This window comes from Anabrus simplex, chromosome 3, assembly GCF_040414725.1.
Source record: "Anabrus simplex isolate iqAnaSimp1 chromosome 3, ASM4041472v1, whole genome shotgun sequence".
NCBI lineage: Eukaryota > Metazoa > Arthropoda > Insecta > Orthoptera > Tettigoniidae > Anabrus > Anabrus simplex.
The window spans coordinates 287,658,814-287,686,322 of record NC_090267.1 but is presented as its reverse complement, the minus strand read 5'-3'; the positions used below and the strand labels follow the sequence as shown (position 1 = coordinate 287,686,322).

Below are 27,509 nucleotides of genomic sequence, written 5' to 3'. Positions count from 1 at the left end.
CGAAATATACTGTCACAAGATGCAAAAACAGAAAATGAAATCAGTGAAAGAATTACATATGCATCAGGACTCTACCACAGTCTCAGAAGTCTTTTGCAGAAGGAAGAAGTGCCTGTTGGGTACAAGAGATTGATATGTGAAAACATACTTTCTGCCTATACTAACTTATGCTGCAGGTTTATGGAATGGCATGGAAATAAGTTGACTACAGGCAATAGAGATGAAATTCTTACGAAGTTTCTAGGGAAAACTAGAATAGATATATTACCAAATGATGACATGAGGAGTGTTGTTAAAGTTGAGAGACTCTAGTCCCACCAAGCCAGTGTGGCCAGTATCCAGTATTTGGGAGATAGTGGATTTGAGCCCCACTGCCGGCAGCCCTGAAGATGGTTTTCCGTGGTTTCCCATTTTTACACCAGGCAAATGCTGGGGCTGTACTTTAATTAAGGCCACAACCGCTTCCTTTCCACTCCTAGCCCTTCCCTGTCCCAACGTCACCATAAGACCTATCTGTGTCAGTGCGACATAAAGCAACTTGCAAAAAAATAAAATTTTAAAAAAAGCTCTAGTCTAGAATAGACAAAGAGATGCCACAAGTGTATGGACACATGATGAGAATGGGGAAAGGGAGGATCCAAAGAATGAAATTCCTGGAACAAAAGACCAGCTCAAGACCTCAAGGCTGACCAAGGAAATAGTGGAAGGATGCAGCGATGAAAAGTATACAGACAGATGGACGGCCTTACACTACCCAACCCAGCCAGCTGGAAGAAGGGTGATGACACTGGCTAACAAAGTATCTGATATTAAATCTTCTGGGCATTAAAAGTTATACAACATCAATTTACCCATGCTTCGTAATGCTTAACTGGACTGAAATTCCTGACTGGAGAGATCTTCAATGTTAGAAAACATAGGACAGAGTCAGTACTCAGAAGGATGACCGCCTGTTATTGGTTAGTAGGCAAACAGAAGAAAATTGCCAATTGCAACACCTGTATCTTGTAGCTAACAATACGCTTACTCATTTGAGACTTGTTTACCATGACCTGACAAACTACTACTACTACTACTACTACTACTACTACTACTACTACTACTACTACTACTACTACTACTACTACTACTACTACTACTACTACTACTACTACTACTACTACTACTACTACTACTACTACTACTACTACTACTACTACTACTACTACTACTACTACTACTACTACTACTACTACTACTACTACTACTACTACTACTACTACTACTACTACTACTACTACTACTACTACTACTACTACTACTACTACTACTACTACTACTACTACTACTACTACTACTACTACTACTACTACTACTACTACTACTCTTCTTCTTCTTCTTCTTCTTCTTCTTCTTCTTCTTCTTCTTCTTCTTTCAATTTTATGACTGCATAAGATCACTTTTGGCAGTGTATTATCTAAGTCTCTTCGAAGAAGCTGTTCAGGCCTGGTGGTCCTCTCAGTACTTTTTCATGTGTTCCGATCTTTCTGGTGTTTCCACTCAGAAACCTCAAATAATCAATACAATGAGAGTAACTGGTTCATCAGTTGATTTTGGCCATGAAAGTCTTTACCAGTATATAGTCATTGGCTTATTACAACTAACTGCAAAACTGCATGATTATCTTAAAGAGATACACCATCTTCAACATTCTTCTACCTGCACAGAAGACAAAAACCATCCAACCAGATCATATTTGATATAAAGTGGTTAAAATAGGGGCTATTAACTACCTACTTCAAACCATTCCCCATTAAATACCATGGTTTGTTGAATAAAATTAACACTTGGTTACACGCATCAGCGGGGAATCGCCACCAGATAGGAAATGTTGCGATTTCAGCAGTTGTGTTACATGTGGAGCCATGGCACTTTAGGACATCCTGTGCGCACACAATTTGCGCAGGGTGGGAATATAGTTAGTTCACTGCAGGATCTCCCTAAGTGGAATAATTTTTTCATTGTTTGAAGCAGGGATTCGCCACCTGCATGTGTAACAGTGCTAGCATTGTGTTGTTCTCTGCTTTGTTAGTGTTTGTTTATTGTTTGGTAGATCATGGACTTCCAGAAAGAGCAACAACGGATAAGAGAACTTTTTGCTGACATGGAAACAATCACATGCAGATTAACGGAAGCCTACTTGCAGTAAAAATCATGATGGCGGGGAAGCACCACCAACGCGTGTAACGACGTCATAGTTTATGCCAGACCACCAGCAAGAAAATTAGATGATAAGATTTATATAGTTTCTCCATTATACTGTAATTAACAGCGAAAATACAGTAGGACCAATATAAAATAATAGCACTGTGACATTTATCTAGAAAAGATAAGACAAATAAAGCTTCTAAAAGAACACAAAATTAGCTATTTATATAAGGTGAGGGAATCCCTGCTATACGTGTAACTATGTTATAATTTTTGTGTACGTAACCAAGTGTTAAATGTATGATATCCATATTACATTCATCATACAAGATGGAACAGTTGTTTAAATTGTGCCAGGTTGGTACCTGTCAGTCATCTGGAACATTATATGTGTCTACACGGAGCAAAAAAAAATGTTAATCTAAACTCTAGTTTAAGAAGGTATTCATTAATATTTCTCTCTCCTCTTCTAAGGTTTGATGAGAACATTGGTAGGCAATTACGTTAACAAAGAGAAAAACACTGATTTGAGTTAAATTTTACCTGTTAGGTGTACATGGATCCAGTTTGTTTTGACAGTCACGGCCCGTATGTGGCAATGCACATACACATTTGTAGTCATTCACGTCATCAATACAGGAGCCACCATTCTTGCATGGATTAGAGGCACAGTCATCAATGTTGGTCTCACAGTTGATACCAGTGTATCCAGGAAGACATACACAGGAATAAGCATTCAAATGATCAGAACAGGAGCCACCATGCTGACAGGGATTGGAGCCACATTCATCAACTTCAATCTCACACCGTTTACCTGTACAAGATCACATACAAATTATTTACATAACTAATAAACTTCAAACCAGTAGTATGGATATTAGAAAATAACACACATAACAATCTCTAGGTGTTATTTAAAGTAACGCAGGACTGTTTAATATAAAATTGCCAGCCCACAGATACATTCCTATGGACACCATTTAAGTTGATTTAATTAAAAATGTCCTTGGATGGCCAGTAACAGTATGGCAAACATCCAGGAAATTAATAGTTCTACACAGTAATCTATTGCATCTTGTATGAAGAAGTAAGTTCACATGCTAAATTACCACAATAACTCTCAGTATTCAAATCAACTCTGCTGTATATGAGCTTAGAATGAGGTTTAAGAATATTTTCCTCATAAGCTAAAGACAATATCCATATAGTACCAAGTAGATTGCTAGTATATTCTGCTGGGATAGCCCAGATGGCACAACGTGATACAAATGGACAAACAGATAGTGGTTAGGGGGTGAAGATTAGACTACATAAGGGTCATTCCATGGTTGCGTGTGTGACATTTTGACATCATATTCACTTGCAAAATACACTGTAGATTAAATGTCTTTAGAGCTAGCACTCTGATTTTCATATATCATATAGACCTGCAATTACACAACTCTTTCATGAAGTTTTGAGTTGGTGAAGAGGAATAGACTTGAATAAAAAATAAGTTAACCTTTGTTGCGTGTGTGACAAATTAATACACCTCTTTCCCAAGTAAATAAATATTTTATTAAAATTCTGTTCTCGTGGATGATGAATGTGATTGAAAATTGCTGGTAGTATAGATAAAATATACACTTATAAGATGATATAGTTGAAGTTGCTCAGAAATATTTTTATTCCATGTAAACTCTAATTTGAGTATGTTGCGTGTGTGACCGTTGCGTGTGTGACAGTTGGAGACCTGTTAAGATTATACATATTTATCAGTTGTAATGTAAAACAAACCCCGTGGTGCACCGGCCCGTGAAGAGCCTAGGCCTACCAAGCAACCGCTACTCAGCACGAAGGCCTGCAGATTAAGAGGTGACCTGTGGTCAGCACGACGAATCCTCTCGGCCGTTATTTTTGGCTCCCGAGATGGGGAGTTGTAATGATTGTGACAGATATATGTATTCACAAAAGAAAGAAAAATGGACCATTGCTCTTATAATAATTAATTTAAAAACATTGTTGCAAACATTAATATAAATGCAAACACAAACATAATCACCTAAAAAACAAATTGACCCCTGTTATTAAGCAAATTAGGAGGTTTCACTTTCTTCAAAATCACTGACATGTCTTCCCAAGATGTATCGTCATTTGCTGGCCACACCCAACACTTCCCACTGGGATGCATATACTTGAGCAAAACTTGATTAGTTTCTTCCTCATACTCCATCACAACAGCAAAGAAGTCTTTTTTTCTGCTAGACTTTCCGGTAGCAGTTAAAGATACAAGTACAAAGTCCCCTGGTTCAATTTTAGTTTGATCCTTGTTGCTTAATAAAGATCCAGACTTCACTGCTTTTTCCTCATCCTCATTTTCTTCTTCTTCAATATGTTGGAGTAAAACTGGTCTCAAATCTTCTTGTTGAGAGGTTACAGATACCTCCACCACACCTTCTTTAATGGGAGAGACAAAGTGAACTTTATGCAGGCTCGGAATAGGCAGTACATTTTTCCAACGATCATCCAGGAATGATGATGATGAATCCACTTCTTCAGCAGATACGAAGAGCACTGTTACACCTTTTACATTCTGTTTGGCACATTCAAAGAATTCATAAGGCGTGTTTATTATAACTTGCCGTGATTTGACCATTCGCCAAACAGTCCTTTTCAATGTTCCCCCAACACCATCAACTGCTCCTTTGCCATGGGAAGTGGCAAAAAAATTCCAGTCAGCAGAAATGTTAAAGTCAGACTGAAAATGTGTGAGATTTAACAACGTGAAGCGGTTCTTGAACTGTGCAGCACAGCCATCAGAGAAAATCTTCACATGATGAATATTTGGAACTTTTAGCTTCAAGTCTTGTAGTAAGTATTTAAGAAATGCCCAAACAGAATATTTGCTGTGTGACAAGTCATCACTTATGATGGCATAATTGTATACATTTAAACACGCTAACCAAACAACAGCAGTGAAAATGGTGGTTTGCCGCTGGCTCCAGTGAGCACTTTGTATTTCATCTTGACTCACAGCAGTGTAGTTCTCTGCAAAATCAATTTGAATAAGTGCATCATGAGATAAAAAGTTTTTCTTTACATCTTCAAAGTGTTTGGATTGTTTTCTTTTGACATAACAATGGAGCTTGAATGCTGTCAATTGCGTCTGTATTTTGTTCACACATTCAGATACAGTTCCAGTTTCAATGACAATTTGAGGATGTCCTTCCACATCTTTCCATTGTGGCCATTTAATTTCATTACTGATTCTCTCCTTATCACAAATTATATTTTGAACAGAATTGCAGGCCGACTTACATTTCTCACAAATTCCTGACATACAGTCAAAGCGTTCAATATCACACACAAGAGTGGCTAATAAATCTTGTGCACTACGTGGAAATACGCCTGTTTCTTTTTCTACACTTTCCACTAAAAACTGCATGTTCGCATGGTAACGACATACACATACATTATGGTTCATAGAGGAAACAGGAAATACAAATAGTGGGCGAAGCTCAAAAAATTTAGATTTCTTTATCACACAGTCAGGATATTCCTTCACAAATTCTTCATAAGCTTCAGCAATGGTCATCATCATTGTACGTTTCTGTACAGCTTCTTTCTTGCCAGTTTGAGCATTCTTAATGGTGACTTTGTCTTTTTTTCCTGGCTCAGTCCTGCTTATATCATCACGGAGATAAAACTGCATGACATTATCTTTTGTTTCTTCATTGAGTCTTTTACCAGAATCTTTTCTGAATTTATGTAGTATGTTCAATCTTTTCCCAAATTCAGGTAATTCATCAACAAACAGTTTTGCTACTACAGCTTTACGTTTCGCTGGACTGTTTGGTAAACCTCTCTTCACTTTGGAAACTGCTTTCCCTAAGGATCTGTTGCTCCTATATGAACCCTTTGTTGGAGATGCATTGCTCGTCTCAGGTGGTGATTTTAACGATTCTCTGTGCCTCCTCTGTCTTATTCTATCTTGCTCTCGCTTTAGCTTTAACTTCACTTTATCACTTTGAAGTGCTTCTTTTTGTTTTTCTCTTCGTAATTTAAATCTTTCTCGTTCTTGGATTAGGTACGCTTCATACTTTTCTGGATCCTGTTTAAGTTTTTCTCTAAATGCCCGTGACCTCTCAGTAGACGACATTATTGATTGATCTGCAACAATGTGAATTATTAGGACCACTGCCTCAAATAAACACAAACTTAACTTGCATGAGGTGTAACACAGTCACAGACAAATTTTCTGATACGGTATATTTATGGTCACACAGGCAATACATTTCTAAGTATAGAAGAGTTATGTTACAAAAATAAATTAGAATAATAAAATCCAGTTCATGTGACTAATCTCACATTCATCAAATTTCTCATTTAAGTCACTTTAATGCAACATAAATAAAAAGTTTTGTGATGGGAGTGTGAAATTCTATATTAGGTCAAGATCACACAGTGCAATTTATTTTGAGTACAAAATATTAATGCTACAAATAAAAGTTTCTATAGTAATATGTAAACCATGTGGATAACCTCACTTTCAGAAAGTTTCATATTGATAAGTTAATTACTTTCCAGTGAAAAAAATAAAATCAAGTTCTGTGTTGCGTGTGTGACATTTGATGCTATATTAGGCTGTCACACACGCAACACAGTTTTGAGTACAAAATATTCATGCTACAAACAAAAGTTTCTATAGTAATATGTAAACCATGTGGATAACCTCACTTTCAGAAAGTTTCATATTGATAAGTTAATTACTTTCCAGTGAGCATAAATAAAATCATGTTTTGTGTTGCGTGTGTGACATAAGAACATTATATTTTAATTTAGTGCCACGTACTTGTAAAGCTTAACTTATTTGCTCAAAAATTTCACAGTAGATTCTTGAACCTCTATATTGCAAGTCTGGCACAAATAACAACTGAGAAGCCAAACAACAGATGATCAGGGTAGCCAACATGTGAGGTGCCTTTTCCCTTTTTATCAGCAGCACTATTAAAGCTGAAGTTAAATATGTATATAAAATAAACAAGTTAATATTTTAAGGGAATTAATAGCTTATATGATAGAAGAATTCTTCTGCTTTAAAATTTTACATATTACAACTACATTGAATTAAATATATTTTTTACCTCAGAGGGTCCTTTGACACGGAATGACCCATAACTAAAAATTTAGAGGTAAGAGGTATGAAACCAGAACATATTGAAGTGTTTACTGTGAATATAGGAATGCAGAAAACTTGATTAACTCACAGAAATTGGCACAATGAACAGAAAAGAACAACAATCTAAAATATGTATGTATCTTTAAAAAGAAAAGGAAAAACAAGAATGGGGGGACTATGGGACAATTGGACTGCTGTAAATAACACCAAGCAGACTTCCCAAGAAAATTACTACTGTAACTGTTTTAAAAAGGAATAATTTACATCAGATCTTCAGAAGAATTTATGTGAGATCATATAACTTTTCTAATATGATGAAACCCTGCATATTACCTTTTGTGCATATTTTCATAAACAAATAAAACAGAAAATAATTCAGTAATATACATACTTCAGGAGAAACCAATTAAGTTTTCAATCAATTATTATACACTGAAATAAAATCACTCAACAAGTCATTTAAATTGTGGTCTACAAATTTGGTTTAACATTCAGGCAGACTGTTAATCATAGCAAATTTTCAGCCATTCTCTTCGTTTTATGAGATGTTCCTACATATATATTTCAGAAAATGATATATATATATCAACAGCGAGAGCAACTGTGTTATCTTCCATCATAAGCTACGAAAAAGTTATGCTGTGCATCTTGCTCCTTTCCTTCACTGGCACTCTAAGACAAGGAGAGGAAGGTAAAAGTAATGGCCATTGTCTGAATTAAGGCAGCATTTGCCTAGTGTGAAAATGGAAAACTATATGACATATGAGATTATTTGGTAGAAATATTAGTTTAGGTTCAAACAAGACCACTTCATTTTGTTTGCTCATTTAGGACTTAACAGCAATTCAGTCCACTGGTTGAGCCTACCATCTACTTATTACATGAATTCAGAAAACTGTCAAACTTAACACTCACCTCCATAGCCAGGAAGGCAATGACAGATGAACTGATTGACTCCATCCTCACAGGTTCCTCCATTCATACAAGGATCACTATCACACTCATTCACGTCACTGAGACAACGTGCATCATAATAGCCTCGTGGACATTCACAGCGGAAGCCATTCACCAGATCTGTACATACACCACCATTGGCACAAGGATTGCTGGCACATTCATTGATGTTAGTCTCACAATGCTGACCAGTGAAACCAGGAATACATTCACAGATATATCTGGAACAAAAGGAAAGATTTTCTGTTACGATATATTTGATTAGTATTACAGAGTATTAAATCATGAATGACATGCTGTACACTTGTTCAGTAGAGATTGAAGTAAAATAATGTCAAATGCTGTAATAGCAGTGTTATCTTCAACAATGTTTGCTCCCAATACTTAAGAGCTCACTGTGTTCTCCCCAGAAATTTTCATCAGCCGGGTGGCAGGAATGAGTAACCAGGCAAGGAATACTAAGTAAAAAATGTTGATAAAATTTCAATATATTCCCCTCCATGAATTAACAATTATATCAGACAGGTAAACTAATTGCAAAAGGAAACATATCACAGAAGAATCAAACTAAGGATGATGCAACATCGAAACACTTGAAATATATTTTCTGGACTTAAGTGTTTTATCATAAAAAAGCATAACAGAGTATTTTGAATTTCTAGTGTTCTACTGCTCATTCATAATCATATAACACCGGGGCTTAACATTCAGTTGCTGTGGAGTGCCATACGGGTTTGTGATGTCTTGCAGAATCGAGTGCTCACATGGGATTCCTCGCTAATACAGACAACACTCGCACATGACACTACGTGATAGTCAAGTTAAAAATTTAAACTCCGATATAATTGATGCAATTATGCTGACAAAAATGAAAATTTATCGCTGAATAAAGAGATTTACAGTATTTACATTTTAATTTGGAGCATCCAATGCCTCAAATATGTATTAATATTATGTAACTAGCACATATGTAGGCTATGTTAGCCGGGCGGTCTCTGAAAATGGCACGGCGGTGCACCCATTAAAAGGGTCCTAGGGAGAACACTGGCTCACTAACGATCAACAGTTAAAGTTAATTTCTTTGGTTTCTTCAGTTTAACTCTTTTCTTACTTTGAAACTTGAATAAAATAAAACTGTAGCAAGGCTTTATTTATACTTCTTAAGAAATGAGTTGCCTCTTGAAGAACATTAGGTGGCAAATACAGCCCATCATGTTCTATAAAATCAAGAACAATTTGCACGATCGCTATACATCAAAACTTTATAAAAATTCCTATGTTAAGTGGATCTTATTAACTACAGTTATAAAAGGCTAAAAGACAACACATACAAATGGAATAGTTTCTACTGAACTTGTGACAGTATGGAATGCAGTAACAAAGGAAACATATCACAGAAGAATCAATACTAAGGATGATGCAACATCGAAACACTTGAAATATATTTTCTGGACTTTAATATAGTCTATTATATGTTGTAAGCAATCCAACCAATGTTGGTTAATCAACAACTAACAGGAGATTTAAAACAGTGGCCTTAGATCCATTTTAATGATTTTGAAATATACTTCTCTTAAAACAGTGGCCTTAGATCCATTTTAATGATTTTGAAATATACTTCTCTTGGATATGGTGGTAATACAAAGTGATACCAGTATATAATTCATGACTTACATATAATTAATGCAAAATAATACAAACAGGGGAGTACTGCAATACTAAATAAGACAGCTATTTTGGAATTTTGAATGAGAAACACTCACTTGTTGATATCATCAATACATTTTGCTCGGTTGCGACAAGGGTTGCTGAAACATTCGTTCACATTGATCTCACAATTACTTCCTGAAGTTCCTGGTCGGCATTGGCAGTGATAACCATTAATCAGATCTTCACAATGGCCACCATACTGACAAGGACTACTTTCACATTCGTTGATCTGAGTTTGACAGAGGAACCCAGTAAAGCCTGGATAGCAGTTACAGGTAAAGGAGTTCTCTCCATCAATACATTCGCCACGATAACAAGGAGAACTCTGACAATCATTGATGTTAATTTCGCAGTTTGTACCTGAAAATTTAACACATATCATTTAATGTAATAAAATAAGATATAGCCTACAACAACAAAATACAAAATCAGTTTTACTTTAATAAATACTCTTGGTGAGTGCTTTCCTGTCTTTTGGTTTATAAGAGATGCAAAGTGAGTCTCCAAGTAGTTTAACGGGACTTTTGATGTTATGATTACAACCACATGACCTCGAATTTTAAGTGAAATTTGAACAGCAACTTTTAAGTTTTTAAATCCCAGATGTACTGACCAAGATTTGAGCAGCAGTTTCTTTAGTGAGAAGCCAGTGACAATGTCACTCAGCTTTCAGATGCCTAGGTTCCAAACTGTAATTTAAAAATGACTTCACCCCAAGAAAGTGCTTAGAGTAGTATGGATGGCCAGCTGCAATTCAAAATGAGTATAAGGATATTAAAAATAATCAATAGAATAACTTCTTTGAAAAAGAAAAGTGGCAAAAATAAACAACTACGAAGGATTGTTCTCATTAAGAAGACACATCAAAATTTTCAGTGTCCGAATGAGTACATCCATGTGTAAGGCATTTTAATGAAATCAAGCTAAGAAGATTCAGTGAATGCGGAGCAAGTGGGATTTGACTGATATGGGTCTGCTGGTGTCATGTCACTATTAAGTACAAGGGAGAAAAAGTAAAAGAAAAAAGTAATTGGGCTGAATTACAGTTACCCGAGAAATATTTTACTCAATTGCAATCACAAATTACATTTTCAAAAAGGTAAGCAGTAAAATTACTTAGCACCAGTCTCAACGAAAAATTGCTGACTTTTTTATATGGGGCTTGAATAATGCAAACATTTGGAAAGAAGAAGATATCACTTCATTATGTGTTTCTTAGCAGAGAGACATTAAGTGGCTGCCTTCACTAGGTGAGACTAAACTTCATACCTTGGAACTTTCAAAATGATCATAGGTTATGAACTTCATGGTTCTGATCTGTATTGAATTGTAATTACAATATAATTATTAAAATGATCTTTTCCCATAATTTTTATTTTAGTTAGTGACTTTTAGTATTTCAAATAATTTACCATTTACTTCATAAATAAATTGAGTGAGTGACGGTTCCACAACAAAGATTTATTCACCTTATGCTATATGGGATCTCTGGAGCTACCCAAGCTAATACTGGAGGTTTAGGACCGAATGCCCTTCCCAATACCTTGTGATTTTTCATGAGAAAATTCTGACCTGGGAATGACCAGAACTCTACCCTCAGCCATCCCGATGGATCTTAAAGATATTCCTGTATTTTAGATATTAGATAAGAAACCACAGACAACAAATTCATAACATGAAACAAATTTCTTTAACTTTTTTTTCACTATCAAAGACAAGTAATCTTTGTAATACTCTGAATCAGTTAGCAAGCAATATTCAATCAAAGGTAAAACAAATCTTATGGTATAGAGTAAGAAGTGATCTGTACCTGTAAACCCTGCAGGACATTTACATGTGTAGCCACCAATAGAATCATTACAGATCCCTCCATTACGACATGGGTTGCTAGCACAATCGTCTATATTGATCTGACACCGGCTACCTGTAAACCCAATCGTGCAGGCACAGGTAAAAGTGTTGATTAAATCATTGCAGATGCCGCCATTTAAGCAAGGGTTTGATGCACACTCGTCAATATCATCTTCACACTGTGTGCCAGTGAAACCTGGAACAAGAGAAACATCGTCATGAAGAACATGTCATGATAAAACATCAAAGAAAATGAAAGAGCATTGTTTAATGTCAGCAAATTTCACACACACCCCACTAATTTACAGGACACTTGGATACTACGAACAGAGCACACTTCTCAACAGACCATTATATAATTAGCCAGCAAACCTCACATAAGCCACATCATACATCCGATCATTATCATGTCTCTCCTGAAAAATACTGCTGGAAATATACAGTTCAAGAGAAAAATAAACAGGGAATATCCTCACAAAACACCAGCTAAATAAGTAAGATTGAATAATCCACAAGCAATCTAGTGAGTGATGGTTCCACAACAAAGCTTTTTTCACCTTATGACACGTATTTTTGGGGTTGCTGGAGCCGGCCAGGCTCATACTGGAGGTTTAAGACCGGATGAAGGCCCTTCCTGATACCTCGCGATTTTTCATGAGAAAATTCTGACCTGGAAATGGCTGGAATTCTAACCTCAGCCATCCGGGTGGAAAGCCAGCAGCTAAGCGCAACCATACTAAACCCCTCCCCTCCCTCTGGTTCCACAACAATTCTAAATTAAATAAATCATAGGAAGCTAAGGAAGAGCACACAGAGGGAAGAATACAATCATTGGTTAGTGTGAGTAGGAGAGCAGAAAAGAGACAAGGACCAAGTCCATGAACGACCGCTGAATGGTCAGCGTACTGGCCTTCGGTTCAGAGGGTCCCGGGTTCGATTCCCGGCCGGTTAACAAAAACCGTTACACACACAGAAACCTATCAAACACTCTTTGTCGCACCGACACAGATACAGTAGGTTGTATGGCAACGATGGGAAAGGAAAATGCTAGGACTGTGGATGAAACGACCATGGGCTTAATTAAGAGTTCATCCCTAGCATTTTCCTGATGTAAAAATGGGCAACCACAGAAAACCATCTTCAGTGCTGCCGACAGTGGAGTTCGAACCCACCATCTCCAGAATACAAGCTGACCGCGAAGCCAACTCGCTTGGTAAACACTGTTATCAACTGTTTATCAGAAAGTTGTATAACAATCTCCACTAATTTTTCAACATACCGGTAACTCTAAACAGGGATAGTACATATCCTATTTGAAAGAATCCAACTAAAATGTTGGATCTGGAAATCTAAAAGCTAGGACAACGGGACGCTCAAGAGAAAATACGGGACATTTGGTCACTTTCAAAATAAGCGAACCACAACATTGATATTTATGGTAGGTATCGGTACTCTATTTTCATCGAAAGAATATAAAGCACTATTTCAGTATTTTCTGGAAAGTGGTAAAGACGATGGTATTCCAACACAGGAGAATGTACGAATACATAGGTCATAAATTTCGAACAATGAAATTATAAATGAGAGGCCTATCAGCATAGTGTTCGAGGCATAATTCCAATTCTTCGTTCTCTAACTTTAGGCCTGAATATGCTCAGGAACATTGGAATACTGAGTAGGGCCTACATAAATAGTAAATAAGTACAGTGTACGGTACGGTATCCCACACTCTCCAGGAAAGCTGCCAACATCCCGGGATGAAACGACCATGGGGTCGGCCTTTTCGAGAGGTCCCAATCAATCTTAAGAGTCTTGTATTTACTGGGACGTATAACTTCTGCTGGACAATATGTCAGCACCTCGGCATCTCAAAAAATCGTAAAAGTAGTTAGTGGGGACGTAAAACCATAACATTAGACTACCATTACCAGTATTCCGACAGACTTTTGTGACATGGAAAAGTATGAGGAATATTGACATAGTAAAAACTGTACAATATTGAGTTCGGTAGAAAGGTTAAGACGTAAAATTATGTAAGACAGTAGATGAGTTTTTTTTATTTTTTTAAATACACTGTATATAAATACCGGTTCCGTACGGTACGGTACTTCCCACCCGGAAAATGTTTTTGAGTCAAAGCGTAACTGCTGTATAGAAAACTAGAAGTACCCTTCCAGTTATTCATAATGAACACACTTCTCCGATTTCTGAGGATGTGTTTGAAAGTGCCCTTATTGCTACAAGCTACGGGCCATTTGGCTGTCAAGTGTCATGGCTGCCGTGGCCTTGCCTCCGCTCGGCTGGCGGGTCGGATTGGTTCACATGCCAGCCCAGGAAGCTCAGCAACGAGTTCCAGCACACACAAAACATACTGGAAAGAATCCATCGCAGTGTTGCCATTTGCTCCTACGATTAGCTCGTCCCATTAAAGACAATCACATCTGTGACTCATAACTTACTTCTCCAGAATTCCACAAAGACTGCAGACACTACTCCGCTGCAAATACGACTTCAGAAACCAATTCGAACTGATAACATACTCTTCCCGAAGATTGTTGCTAGTTGTTACATACATGTTAACAAGTTATTTGATGTTAATACTGATAAACATGCAAAAACTGGAACTTCTTCAGAAAAACAAATAAATGTAATTGTTGTAACAGAACAAGAACAAGTGTATATCTTCACAACTGACAACACTGGAAGCTGCACCATTCAGAGGTCCAAGGTTCGAATCATGGCGATGACATCGGCTATCCTAAGGGTGCACTTCGCATCCAACAGGTTCTCCTTACATTCAATTTTAACAGATGCTGAGGCAGTATCTTATTTCATATTCAAGGATAGTAGTAATTCACCCAGAGTTACACATGCTGTCTAGGACGTCACAATAACACATGTTTTTTAAAAAAAAACTACGCACACATGTACGGGATCTGATGATTAAGGATGTTCCAAGCCTCTGAAATGGATTGATAATAATTCTGATGAGTAAAAACACGGAGCGCCAACACAGTTTCCCTCCGACGGGGCTTGTGAATATTTAAAGCATTTCAACTCCCTCTGTGTCTGGTTCAGGATATCAAGATCGCAGGTTCAAACCCAGCACAAGTAATTGCATTTTCGAAGGGCAGAAAATAGCCCGGTCGACACTCATGTTGTACGTTGTCGGCATGTAAGGGTCTCCCGTAACACATTCGATATTTACTCGACGAAATTAATTAAAAGCAAGCAATATCTCGCCCACGAGAGTTCTCATTTCTTCGTCAACTGGTAGAGTTAAGCAGAATGTCGAAATTGATAAACAGCAGCCTAAATGGCGTCCAATCAAAATATATGCACGCAAGAAATACGATTATTATTATTATTATTATTATTAGTATTAGTATTATTATTATTATTGCCGGGCCGAATGGCTCAGGCGGTTGAGGCGCTGGCCTTCTGAACCCAACTTGGCATGTTTGATCCTGGCTCAGTCCGGTGGTATTTGAAGGTGCTCAAATATGTCAGTCTCGTGTAGGTAGATTTACTGGCACATAAAAAAAAAATTCCTGCGGGACTAAATTCCGGCACCTCGGCGACTCCGAAAACCGTAAAAGTAGTTAGAGGGACGTTAAGCCATTATTATTATTATTATTATTATTATTATTATTATTATTATTATTATTATTATTATTATTATTATTATTATTATCATTATTCGGTATTTTAAAACTATCCTTACACATTATTTTACATTCTTAGATTTCTTATGAGGTGAGATTCTTAACGTTTGTCTGTAAAAAGGTGATTTGCTCTATATGTATTTATTAGTATGAATAAATAATCCAGATTATAGTCATAATCCAAGAGACAAAATACAGGAAAACGGGATTTTTAGACCAGTATTATAGTATTAAGTACACAACAACCTCGTTTATCCGGCCCTCATTAATCCAGATCTCCGGTTTATCCGGGTCGAAAATTAAAATTTATTTGCATTCGTTCAGTACTTCTTTTACGGCGTCGACTCTTCTTGAATGTCTTTTCCGCCAAGGATTGTTAAGAACAGAAATTGCAAGTAATTCGGCCACGGTCTATAAAAGGTACCGTCCCGGCGTTCACCTGGAATTGAGAATGGGAAACCGTGAAAAACCATTCCCAGGACTGCCGAGGTGGGATTCGAACCCACGCTCTTCTGAATGCAACGCACTATTAATTCACTGATAGTGAATTCGAAAATGAAACCAGCGCTTCATCAGAAGAATCAATGACTCATGGAGAGGCAACAATTCAGTTGGACAAACTGATGGCCTATTTAGAATCCTTGACTGAAACCACACCGGCAGAACTGTAGTTAGTAAAACATCTTCGTGATCGTACTGCGCGCACACTATACAAATGTAAAACAGAAAAACTCACATTATTTTAGTGCATAAAACAGTCATAAATGTACGAGAAGTGTTCTGATATTTTTTTGTACAAGTGAAAAAAAGGTATTACTGTACAACTTAAAATACATTGTCTAACATGTACTGTATTTGTTTTTTTTTTTTTTTTTTTTTTTTTTTTTTAGCTTTTACCAGATTATCCGGATTTTCGATAATCCGGATCAGTTCCGGTCCTACTTAACCCGGATAAGCGAGGTTCTTGTGTATCAGAATTGTAGTCCTACTTAGGATTTCCTTAGTGGAGAGCCAACTGATCACAGAAGGTATTGCTGATAGGCGTTCCCGCAATCCGCACCTAGAAGGAATACAGACCACCCCTACTTCACTTCTAAACTTGATCCTTAACAGAATATCGGATGAAATGGATCGTTGTGACGCGACTTCTTCAAATTTAACAAACAAGTAGAAATGTGAGGGGGATTAAGTCGCGCGTGTTTTTTGGGCAAAGAAAATTGACCTAACTCCAAATGTCCAGCAGGTTTGCGCCATCAAGCAACAAATGGGCGCTCCCAAAATCCTCTCGAAAACTGAATATATACAAACAAACAAACAAACAAACAAACAAACAAACAAACAAACAAACAAACAAACAAACAAACAAACAAACAAACAAACAAACAAACAAACAAAAAATCTGGTGTGCACGATTTCCATCTGATAATCTTTCTTTAAAAACGCCATGTAATTTCATTTCACCTCAGCTCATTCCTGATCCCGACTTAGGAAACGGAATTAAGATGTACAGTATTGCCTCCGGAGAGTACTGATGAAGTCTTTCTAGTTGACACCCATGGGCGACCTGCGCGTCAGTGAGTGAGTGAGTGAGTGAGTGAGTGAGTGAGTGAGTGAGTGTGTGTATGTGTGAGAGAGAGAGAGAGAGAGTGTGTGTGTGTGTGTGTGTGAGAGAGAGAGAGAGAGAGAGAGAGAAAGGAAGAGAGTGAAACCCTATGTCGGCACTTAGCCTGCTCCTGTCAGAAAACACCAAAGTTTCACGTCGCCATCCGACAGACGAATCACTATCAACACCGCCATATGCCTTCATTCCACATTAACACTGCAGAGAGGTTTGGAATTGAACCCAGGCCTTTCGCACGCGATCTAGTGATTAGAAATTGTACATTACCACCTCTCCTACCCTGCCGGCTAACTCAGCAGAGAAAATATAAGATGGATAGTAGGACTGTTGGTTGACAGGACACTGCCATCTGAAAAACACCTACATAGAATTGGAGTAATAAAGAGACAATATATGTAGGAAATGCAATGAAGCAGAGGAATCAGCTAAACACATACTTCTCGAATGTGAGGCGCTGGGTAGAATCAGACTCTCCACTCTAGGACTACCAGGTGAAGAAGGAGAGAAAAAATCCAAGAAGACCCAATAAGAACAATCTGCAGCTTTGCGAAGAGAGCAGGTATATCTAGGCGGGAATGAAGGAAAACATGGTAGCAAAAGATCTTAGAGGTCGACGCTAATTAAGAACTAATATTTAGAGGCCCCATGAAGATAAGAAGAAGAACATTCTGATGGTGAGAATTGTGTCCACCATCGGGACTCCATCAGACCATAAAGACGATCCTAGACACTATGCGGGCTCATTTAAAAATGAAAGCAGGATATCACCCTTATCGCCAAAGCACAAGAATACTATTTTGTGCTATGACCTGACAATAAATTTGGGAGTTAACCGGGATGGAACTGTGACGAAGTAAAACAGAAATAATAATTTCACATAAAAACCACTATTTTGTGTGTCTATATTGCCAAAATGTTAACTGGACACGTTTCGGTTAAATCAAGCTAATTCAAACACATGAATACTCTTTTATTTTCTGAGATAGAAATTCATGGCCTCATTTTGGGAAATACTCTTGAGATCTGCAGTCGACCAGTAGCGCAGACTAAATAACTACTAACCAGAATCATCCTTTTCTAAGATTATATTGCCCAGTCGAAGTGATTTTTAAAATTGCGAAACGCAAAGCGACTGGGGATTGGCCTCAGATCAGTATTCAGGAGCAGCCGTTGGTTGAAAGGATGCAATACGGATGAGCTACCGTGTATCTCGAAAATCGTAAACCTTGAAGCTAGCAGAACTCTGAGGAATAACTATATTTATATAAAGCTAGAACTATAAGGTTCATTCGGGCCATACACAATTACAATATAAAACTGACATATCAGAACGAGAGAATTGGATGAAACTGAAACTTGAACCTCAACACTTGTTTCTTGTAACATAATACACCAATTGCCGAATATTTTCAAAGTAATAATTTAAACGCTAAGTGAGGAGAAAGTTTATATTAATGAAGAGTGAAGCGCAGGGAAGGGAAGTGAACTTGTTGAGGGCATGATTAAATAAGGCTAGTTAGCTGTCTTCAACTCATGTTTAGCAATAATTTGCTTCTCATTTAGCGCGAGGCTGGGAAATGTAGGTCGACAGTGTTCGCAGGAGTCTGCACAATATAACTTTCTACTCTCCTGTCTTTCTTACATGTTGACAGTGAACCCTATCAATGCAACCCTTATTACACATGAAAGTAAAGAAAAAGTACGCTAGCTTCTATAACCATGCGTGTTAAAATGCCATAATAGTATGGTTCGATTCCACACCTCGACATCCGCTTGGAATGTAGTCCCGCAATCACTCCAGGAAAATATATAGGGAGAACCTTATTTCATATCCAGGGCCGTAACGAATGTGATACGGGCTCCCCTGTCAAAATAAACATTCGGCCCCCCTCAATTAAGATGTAAAGCCCATGTATAACTAATATAAATGTAATCACAACAGGTAAAAATACTGTTGTGTAATATATTGTCAAATTACCAAGCTCGGTAGCTGCAGTCGCGTAAGTGCGGCCAGTATTCGGTAGACAGTGGGTTCGAACCTTACTGTCGGCAGCCCTGAAGATGGCTTTCCGTGGTTTCCCATTTTCACATCAGGCAAATGCTGGGGATGTACCTTAATTAAAGCCACGGCCGCTTCCTTCCCACTCCCAGCCCTTTCCCATCCCATCGTCACCATAAGACCTATCTGTGTCGGTGCGCCATAAAGCAACCAGTAAAATAAATGCATAAACAAAGGGATTGTTCATTATTGTAAGATTATTAAAAATATCGCTTAATAAGTTTTATTTGACTGCCTCCGTGGTTCAAGTCGCTGAACTGCCAACTATACATCACTGACAATTATTCCTCTACGTACAAACAGTAAAACAAGCTATTCCGACTGATTCTACAAAACCGCCCTATTTTCGTGCAGAGTGACATTAAGCTAGATATATGCACACTTATTTATTTATTTATTTATTGCGGGGAGTCTGCGGGGCCTCTTAAAGGCCCGGGCCCACCTACAATGCAGGCCCTGCAGGCCCTAACGTTATGCCCCTGTTCATATACCTGATAAGAAGACTTTGCCCACGTGTCCCATCCGATTTGACACATTTTCAATACCGAGCAGGCCATGGCGAGAACTTTCACCGGTTCGAACTGCAAGGCGCAACTCGAGAAAATGGAATTTGAATATTTCGAGACTACGTCTCGAGATTAGCACGGGACACATTCATTTCCAGGATCACGTAGCGCAACGAGCAAGTTCTCTGCTTCACAAGCTCGCGATCCAGGGATCGAATCTCACCTCCGTAGTGTTTCCGTGTGTTTCTTTTAATGTTCAGTCTGTACATTTCTGTATCTGTATTATGAGCACATTATAGATTTGCGCCGTAATATTTAACAATGCTGGTTAACTAACGTGCGTACTGCCATATGCTTCTCTGTGGGAATGTATTGAAAGTATGAGTACCCTTATTGTTCAACGATGATTGTTTCAAGAACTAAGTAGGTACAGTTATAACTAGAGCCTGGATGTTAGGCAGTAGTAAGTTAGAATACAAACTTACTGAAGCGAGTAACAAGTATACTCTACCCTGCATAACGGTTAAGCCAGGATATATGCATACATTTTACGAGCATGGTCCAGCAGAACCCCTAGAATTTATGTTACTCTCGCTACATTACAGAAGAGGGGTTTGGACGACACTTCCTACTAACCAAACTGGTTCGCATTCTAATTTATTCTCCTGTTTATCCTCCTGGGTCGGTTTTTCCCTCGGAATCAGCGAGGGATCCCACCTCTACCGCCTCAAGGGGGCAGTGTCCTGGAGCTTCAGACTCTCGGTCGGGGGATACAACTAGGGAAAATGACCAGTACCTCGCCCAGGCGGCCTCACCTGCTATGCTGAACAGGGGCCTTGCGAGGGGATGAGAAGATTGGAAGGGATAGACGAGGAAGAGGGAAGGAAGCGGTCGTGGCCTTAAGTTAGGTACCATCCCGGCATTTGCCTCGAGAAGAAGTGGGAAACCACGGAAAACCACTTCCAGGATGGCTGAGGTAGGAATCGAATCTCGCTCTACTCAGTTGACCTCCCGAGGCTGAGTGGTCCCTGTTCCAGCCCTCGTGCCACTTTTCAAATTTCGTGACAGAGCCGGGAATCGAACCCGGGCCTCTGGGGGGTGGCAGCTAATCAAACTAACCACTACACCACAGAGGCGGATATTCTACCTCATCACTGACTAAAAATCTGGGGGCTGGTAATAACCGATGATTATGAGTTTGATATCGCAATGGAATACCAAGCATCTGATCCGTTTTTTTCCGAGTAAATTATTGTGACTAGAGCATTCACAATACTGCGTTTAGCCATTAGAACCGGTGAAAGTTCTCGTCATGGCCTGCATGCATATTGAAAATGGATCAAATATTTTACCTTTAACCAAACAAAAAAGTTAGTTACAAGAACACAAGAAGAAGATACAAATTTCAAGATGATTCCGAAATATCGCCTTTAATATGGAGACGAAGAGAAGGAAAGTTAAGAAGCGAGAAAATAATCCATAAAAGGGAGAGGGAAATGATGAAGGAGTTTTAAGGGTATTTAAATGCGACAACTCCGAGTTGTTGGTTTCTGGTACATTAATAACTCCGAGACAAAATTCCGATGCCCTGGCGTCACTTAAAATCCATACCGTTAATACTAGGCCTATACTCTTTCATACCTGAAGCCAAGTTGATTGAATAAGGAACAACAGTACTGAAAATCAAAATAATTTAAACCTGATACCTGCATAACTTATTTTAAAAGTTACTGTTATTGGATTTTTGGTAGCTCGGAAATAAGAATAATAAAATTATTATAATTATAATTATATATAAGATTATTATTTTACATCCCGTTAATTAATCCCATTAATTTTGTACGGTTTTCGGGGACTACTAAGTACTGGAAATTTGTCCTGTACGAGTTCTTTTCCTACCCAGCATACTTGCAGCACCTTCAATGGATACCAGATTGAGTCGGGATCGAATCCTCCAACTTGGGCTCAGAAGGCCAGCGCTTTACCATCTGTCACTCAGCCCGGCTAAGAAAAATATGGCGTCTACATCTTCAACTGGCCAAAAGCAATCATACATTTCTAGGATACGATAATAAGAATTTCATATTATACTAACACAGATTAACACAATTTTCCTTTCTTTTTATTCACTGTGTTCACTGTATTTGACGCTACAGTCAAGTTCTTTTCTGTTAACCAACCATGAAGATCAGCATGTTTTTGCTGTTGTAGACCGTATTTCATCTTCAAATGTGAATTTTTTTCTTGGTGGTATTTGGTATGCATTATTCTACATGCATTTAAGTATTTGTTTAAATATATGTGTTTGTAATACTTGAAAGCGTCACGTGATAGTCATGTAAAGGTGTCGTCAACGAACCGACCACAAGCCTGTGAAATGTGGATACATCGTAGGATGAGGAGGTACTCCGCCGTGCCGGGAAATCATACGAAGCCTTAATCCTCGAAGAACGCAGGGTAGCGGCCTATTTCGGTCACATCTTTCGAAATGACAAATACAGCCTCCTACAACTGATCAAAGAGAGGAAATGTGGGTGAGGCAGATTACGTTCTCCTCCGTCTATTGCTGAATTCTTTATGAACGAAAATAAATTTAAAAAAATAAACTGAGAGGGAGAGTGTTGTAGTGGGCAGCGGGTGGCAGACTGCTCCACGGCGAGGCTGTAATGTGCCGCAAGGGCCTCATGAAGGAGCCCCGCCCTCCGCCTCCTCGTCCTTTCCCATCGCCTCTTGACCCCGATCCAAGTACACCACAACCTCCGCAGGCTACAAATCAACTAAATAAGGCAACCAGTTTGCATTAATTAATGTTCCATCCGGGAACGAGACTGATAGATCTCGCGAACAATAATATTTCTTTACCGAGGAATATAAACAAAGGTTCTTACAGCAACGCGCAGAACGAAACACAATATGGAAAAGATGAGATTGGGACGTCGGCTAACAACTATAATACCACAGAGTTTCTCCTCGAGGTTACATTTAATTGTTTGTTTTTTGTTTGGTCCTAACACGACTGAACGTCAGGTCGGGAATACACAACTGAACAGGTAGATCATTTCAAGTATTTAGGATGTATATTCTCCCAGGATGGAGTGGAGTAAGTGAAATTCAATCACGGTGCAGCAAAGCTAATACAGTGGGCTTCCCAGTTGCGATCAACAATATTCTGTAAGAAAGAAATCAGCTCCAAGACAAAATTATTTTTATACCGGTCTGTTCTCATATCAATTTTGCTGTACGAAAGCTGGGAAGATTCAGGATATCGTATTCGTAAGTTACAAGTAACAAACATGAAAGTAGCGAGAATGATTGCAGATACAAACATGTGGGAAGAATGACAGGAAGGTGCTCGTAATGAGGAGATAAAGACTCAGAATTCATGTGAGACGAATGGAGGAGGAAAGGTTACCTAGGAGAAGTAGGAGGAGACCAAGGCGACGATGGTTAGACTCAGTTTTAAAGATTAAGAGGTATGGAAGTAAATGAAACCACAGAGCTAATTACAAAGAAAGGATTGTGAAGGCGTTGACTCACACAGGATTGCAGACTGAACACTGAACAACCTATAATGAAGACATGTATGTATGTATGTATGTATGTATGTATGTATGTATGTATGTATTAAGTCGCACCGACAAAGGCTGGTTTTATAGGGACGATGAGGTAAGACAGTGCTAGGATTAGGAAGGAAGCAACCGTGGCCTTATCTCTTAATTGTTACAGAGGGTACACATGTTTTACTTCGTACAAGTAAGCTATTCACATTCCTTGACCTGAGAGATGCATTTCTCGACAGGAAAGACTGAGGAATCTGACATCTCTGATAGTTTGACCAATTACATAGGCGCATAGCAGTCGCCTTGATACAGAATACTGTACATAGAATAAAAACACGGTCCAACTAGGTCGAAGAACGTAGTACGAGTAGTTTAACAGACTGCAGAAGCTTCAACACCAAGATATTCTGACATACGTCCGCAGTGAGGGTGGAAAATCCAGGAGAGAATTTGCACTCAGAAGACATCCACCAGAGTCAAGATTCAAACCTCGAATCTCCGAACTGTGTAGCTTTCCACATATCACAGAGTGGAGGAAAACATTCGTCCAAGTATTTGGAAAGAATGATTATTTATAATAAGTTTGAAGTTTCAAAAACTTTTTTTTGCTAATTTGTTTTACGTCGCACCGACACAGATACGTCTTATGGCGACGAAAGGATAGGAATGGCCTAGGAATGGGAAGGAAGCGGCCGTGACCTTACTTAAGGTACAGTCCCAGCATCTGCCTGGTGTGGAAATGGGAAACCACGGAAAACCCTTTTTAGGGCTGCCGACAATGGGGTTCGAACCCACTACCTCCCGGATGCAAGTTCACAGCCGCGCGCCCCTAACCACACGACCAACTCGCCCGGTAGTTTAAAAGAAACGTATTAATTGTAGAGGGTTTGAAATGAATAGGCCTACATCAACATATTTCAGAAAAATGTATTTTCATTTTTTTTAATAATCATTATCTTCTGCTAACTATTGAAAATTAAATCGGCGACTTGTACTGTGAGGATCCGATATAACATGACTTATACTCTTACCCCTGGCACAAAAGATAATTGCTGCTATGTACTACGTCTATATTATTCATGTTTCCTTTACGACTAAAAATTAGATATGTTCTTAACAATGAACTTCGGCTTTGATTACATGATATATGTTCGGTAAGAGTTGAAGTACGAGATGTATTCTTGACAGTAAAATATTTTGAAGATTATAAACTATTATCTTAAAACTATGAGGAGGAATTGAACATGTAATAAATTGCTATGATCTGGGTTTAGGGACAAATAAGCGCAAGTCTTCTGAAGGGAAAATCACTGACAACACTAAGTGCTTGAAATCCTGACTGTGGACGTTAGCACCAAACAAACCTATGGAATGTACTTTGTAATGAATACCCCAATCATTGTGGATGAACAGTGCATTAGACTTGTATTGCCCTCTTATCTTCAGTAGACTAAATGCATAAAACCATTCACACAAAAGGGAAGAAAATGAACCACGGTACTGTTGTCGATGGCCACTGATATATGACGACTAAGAAGCTTGTCTAAATCCCCCACATACAGTCACGTCCCAAGCGGAGGAACATCGTCCCATGTCGCCTTTGTGTTGTAGCCGGCTGATAGCCGTAGAGCGCATCAGACCATCTTGGGAGCCGTACTAGCCAAGAATGTGGTTCTCCAATCCTGACAAGTGACATGGACCAACAAGGCAATCAAAACTACTTTCTCGACCATAAAATTACAATACAAAGCACCGTGTCCATTCAAAAACCTTGATATCAAACAATCAGAAGTAGAAATTTGAATCTCGTGTTAGCTAACATGGTAAATACATGAGGAAATCGACAGTGCACACATAAGGTCTCAAAATAATAAAAAATGCATCCGATTACTGGCAGAAAACTGCTGAGGTTAAAAGCTGTATCTATGACGTAATTCCGCTAGTCAGTACTTGTTATAACGTACGGTCACTCTACGTTCTCCTTTTAACAACAGAAAAAAGTCTGGGCGGATTTTTATAAAAATAAGGAGAAGTCCTTTTACTGAAGAGCAGTAGAAAAGAATACTGTAATACAAATTGTGAAACGAGTTCACTTTCGAAGTTCCGTCGATACACGAGTGAGTGTATTGATCTCAACACCTCTGGCGTCGGTTTAGTGACCACTTTCAACTGTTTAAATAAATCGCTCTGTAGATCGGCGCTTCGGATACCATGATCGCGGGTTCAAACCGGACCTGGCAGATCCTATAGTTGGATTTATTTTGAGGGGCCGGAGAAAGGTCCATTCAGCACTCGTCGCCATGTCGTACAATGTCGGTTTAAACTGATCTCTGATGATACATTTCGTGTTTGCCCGACCAAATTAATTAAAGCTCAATAGATCGTCCAACAGATTTCTCTGTCATCTAGTAGAGTAAAACGGAACGTCGAAATTGACACGCGGGCGGCCTAAATTGCGTTGTTTTTTTTGTTTTTTTTTACGTCGCACCGACACAGACAGGTCTTATGGAAACGATGGGCTAGGCAAGGGCTAGGAGTGGGAAGGAAGCCGTCGTGGCCTTAATTAAGGTATAGCCCCAGCATTTGCCTGGTGTGAAAATGGGAAACTACGGAAAACAGTCTTCATGGCTGCCGACAGTGGGGTTCGAAGCCACTATCTCCCGAATGCAAACTCACAGCTGCGTGACACTAACCGCACGGCCAACTCGTTCGGTTTACGTCAAATTAAAATGTAGGCAACACTGCAGCAGAGGTCATATTATTTTTTATATTTGCTAGTGGCTTTACATCGCACCGACACAGATAGGTCTTATGGCGACGATGGGAGAGGAAAGGCCTAGGAGTTCGAAGGAAGCGGTCGTGGCCTTAATTAAGGTACAGCCCCAGCATTTGCCTGGTGTGAAAATGGGAAATCACGGAAAACCATCTTCAGGGCTGCCGACAGTGGGATTCGAACCCACTATCTCCCTGATGCAAGCTCACAGTCGCGCGCCACTAACCGCACGGCCAACTCGCCCGATATTATTATTATTATTATTATTATTATTATTATTATTATTATTATTATTATTATTATTATTTATTCTTATTCTTGTCCGTTTCACCCCCTTTGGGGTACGATAGATCAATCAATGGTTAGTGAGTCGTGTTTTCCTGTCCTCCCAGTACTTTTTCATTCTTTCAGATCTTGCCTTCCTCTCTTCTTCAGAAATTCTGTATAGTCGCTTGGGCTTCACCCTGTCCTGAAACCTCATTTCATCTTTGGTTATTTTCTTTGCAAATCCATCTACAAGCATCTCTTCTGTAATTTGGAATTCTCGTAGGTCCTTCTCAGTTTCGCGAATCTGTTTTAAAGATGGTATGTTCGAATCCCACTGCTGGCAGTCTGGAAGACGATTATCAGTTTTGACGCAAGTCTTTCTTATGGCTGGGGGTCACCTGAAAATTTGCGTCACGAAATTAGCGGTACAAAATATGTGACGCGATGTTACCTAGCAACCGTGCAGGCTGTGAAGTAAAGTATTGATGGATGCCCATGACTGAGACATATAGAAGGCTCTGCACCTATCTTTGTGAAATTATGCAAATAAATTAATCTTTATCAATTTAATTTTCACCACTGTCTCATTTTCAGAAGCAGGAAAATGCGCTGGGGCAATATCTCTGCAATAACATAGGAATGATGAATGAAATACTCATACTATATGAAATAGATCGAAAAAACATAGGAGCAGCTACACTTAAATCAGCAAAAAATAATTCTGAAAAAAAGTTCTCTTGAAACAGTGAACTGAAATGGTAGTTCGCTGTATAAACACTCGTATTCTTGATGAACATTCGAAGAAAAAGTAAATAGGAATTTTTCACCGTTAACAGAAATAGTCTATGATCTTGTCATTACACTTACAAGGTCTAGTTACTACTTGAATTAGAACATAGGAATAATAGTGTAGTCAACGACTTTCATACCAAAAGAAAATAACACACCTTCAAGCAATAGAACTTGAAAAAGTAAGCTGAAAACATATTAGAAAAAGTAAGCTGAATACATATTATGTACCAAACCACCAATGTATGCAATAAACCTTGGAAGATACAGCTCGGTACTACGACACTGCACTGAGAGAGAGAGAGAGAGAGAGAGAGAGAGAGAGAGAGAGAGAGAGAGAGAGAGAGAGAGTGTGTGTGTGTGTGTGTGTGTGTGTGTGTGTGTGTGTGTGTGTGTGTGTGTGTGTGTG

The 27,509-nt window shown here is 38.7% G+C and overlaps 1 protein-coding gene across 1 annotated transcript in view; it reads right to left on the bottom strand.

The window, feature by feature from the left end:
• Positions 1 to 27,509, bottom strand: part of N (neurogenic locus Notch protein) — a 518,735-nt gene that overhangs the window by 41,903 nt on the left and 449,323 nt on the right. The window contains exons 9-12 of the mRNA XM_067143095.2: positions 11,820 to 12,056; positions 10,063 to 10,369; positions 8,261 to 8,520; positions 2,731 to 3,001 (exon numbers count right to left, since the gene is read on the bottom strand). Of these exons, the coding sequence (XP_066999196.2) occupies positions 2,731 to 3,001; positions 8,261 to 8,520; positions 10,063 to 10,369; positions 11,820 to 12,056 (1,075 nt within the window). The remainder of the gene's footprint in view (positions 1 to 2,730; positions 3,002 to 8,260; positions 8,521 to 10,062; positions 10,370 to 11,819; positions 12,057 to 27,509) is intronic.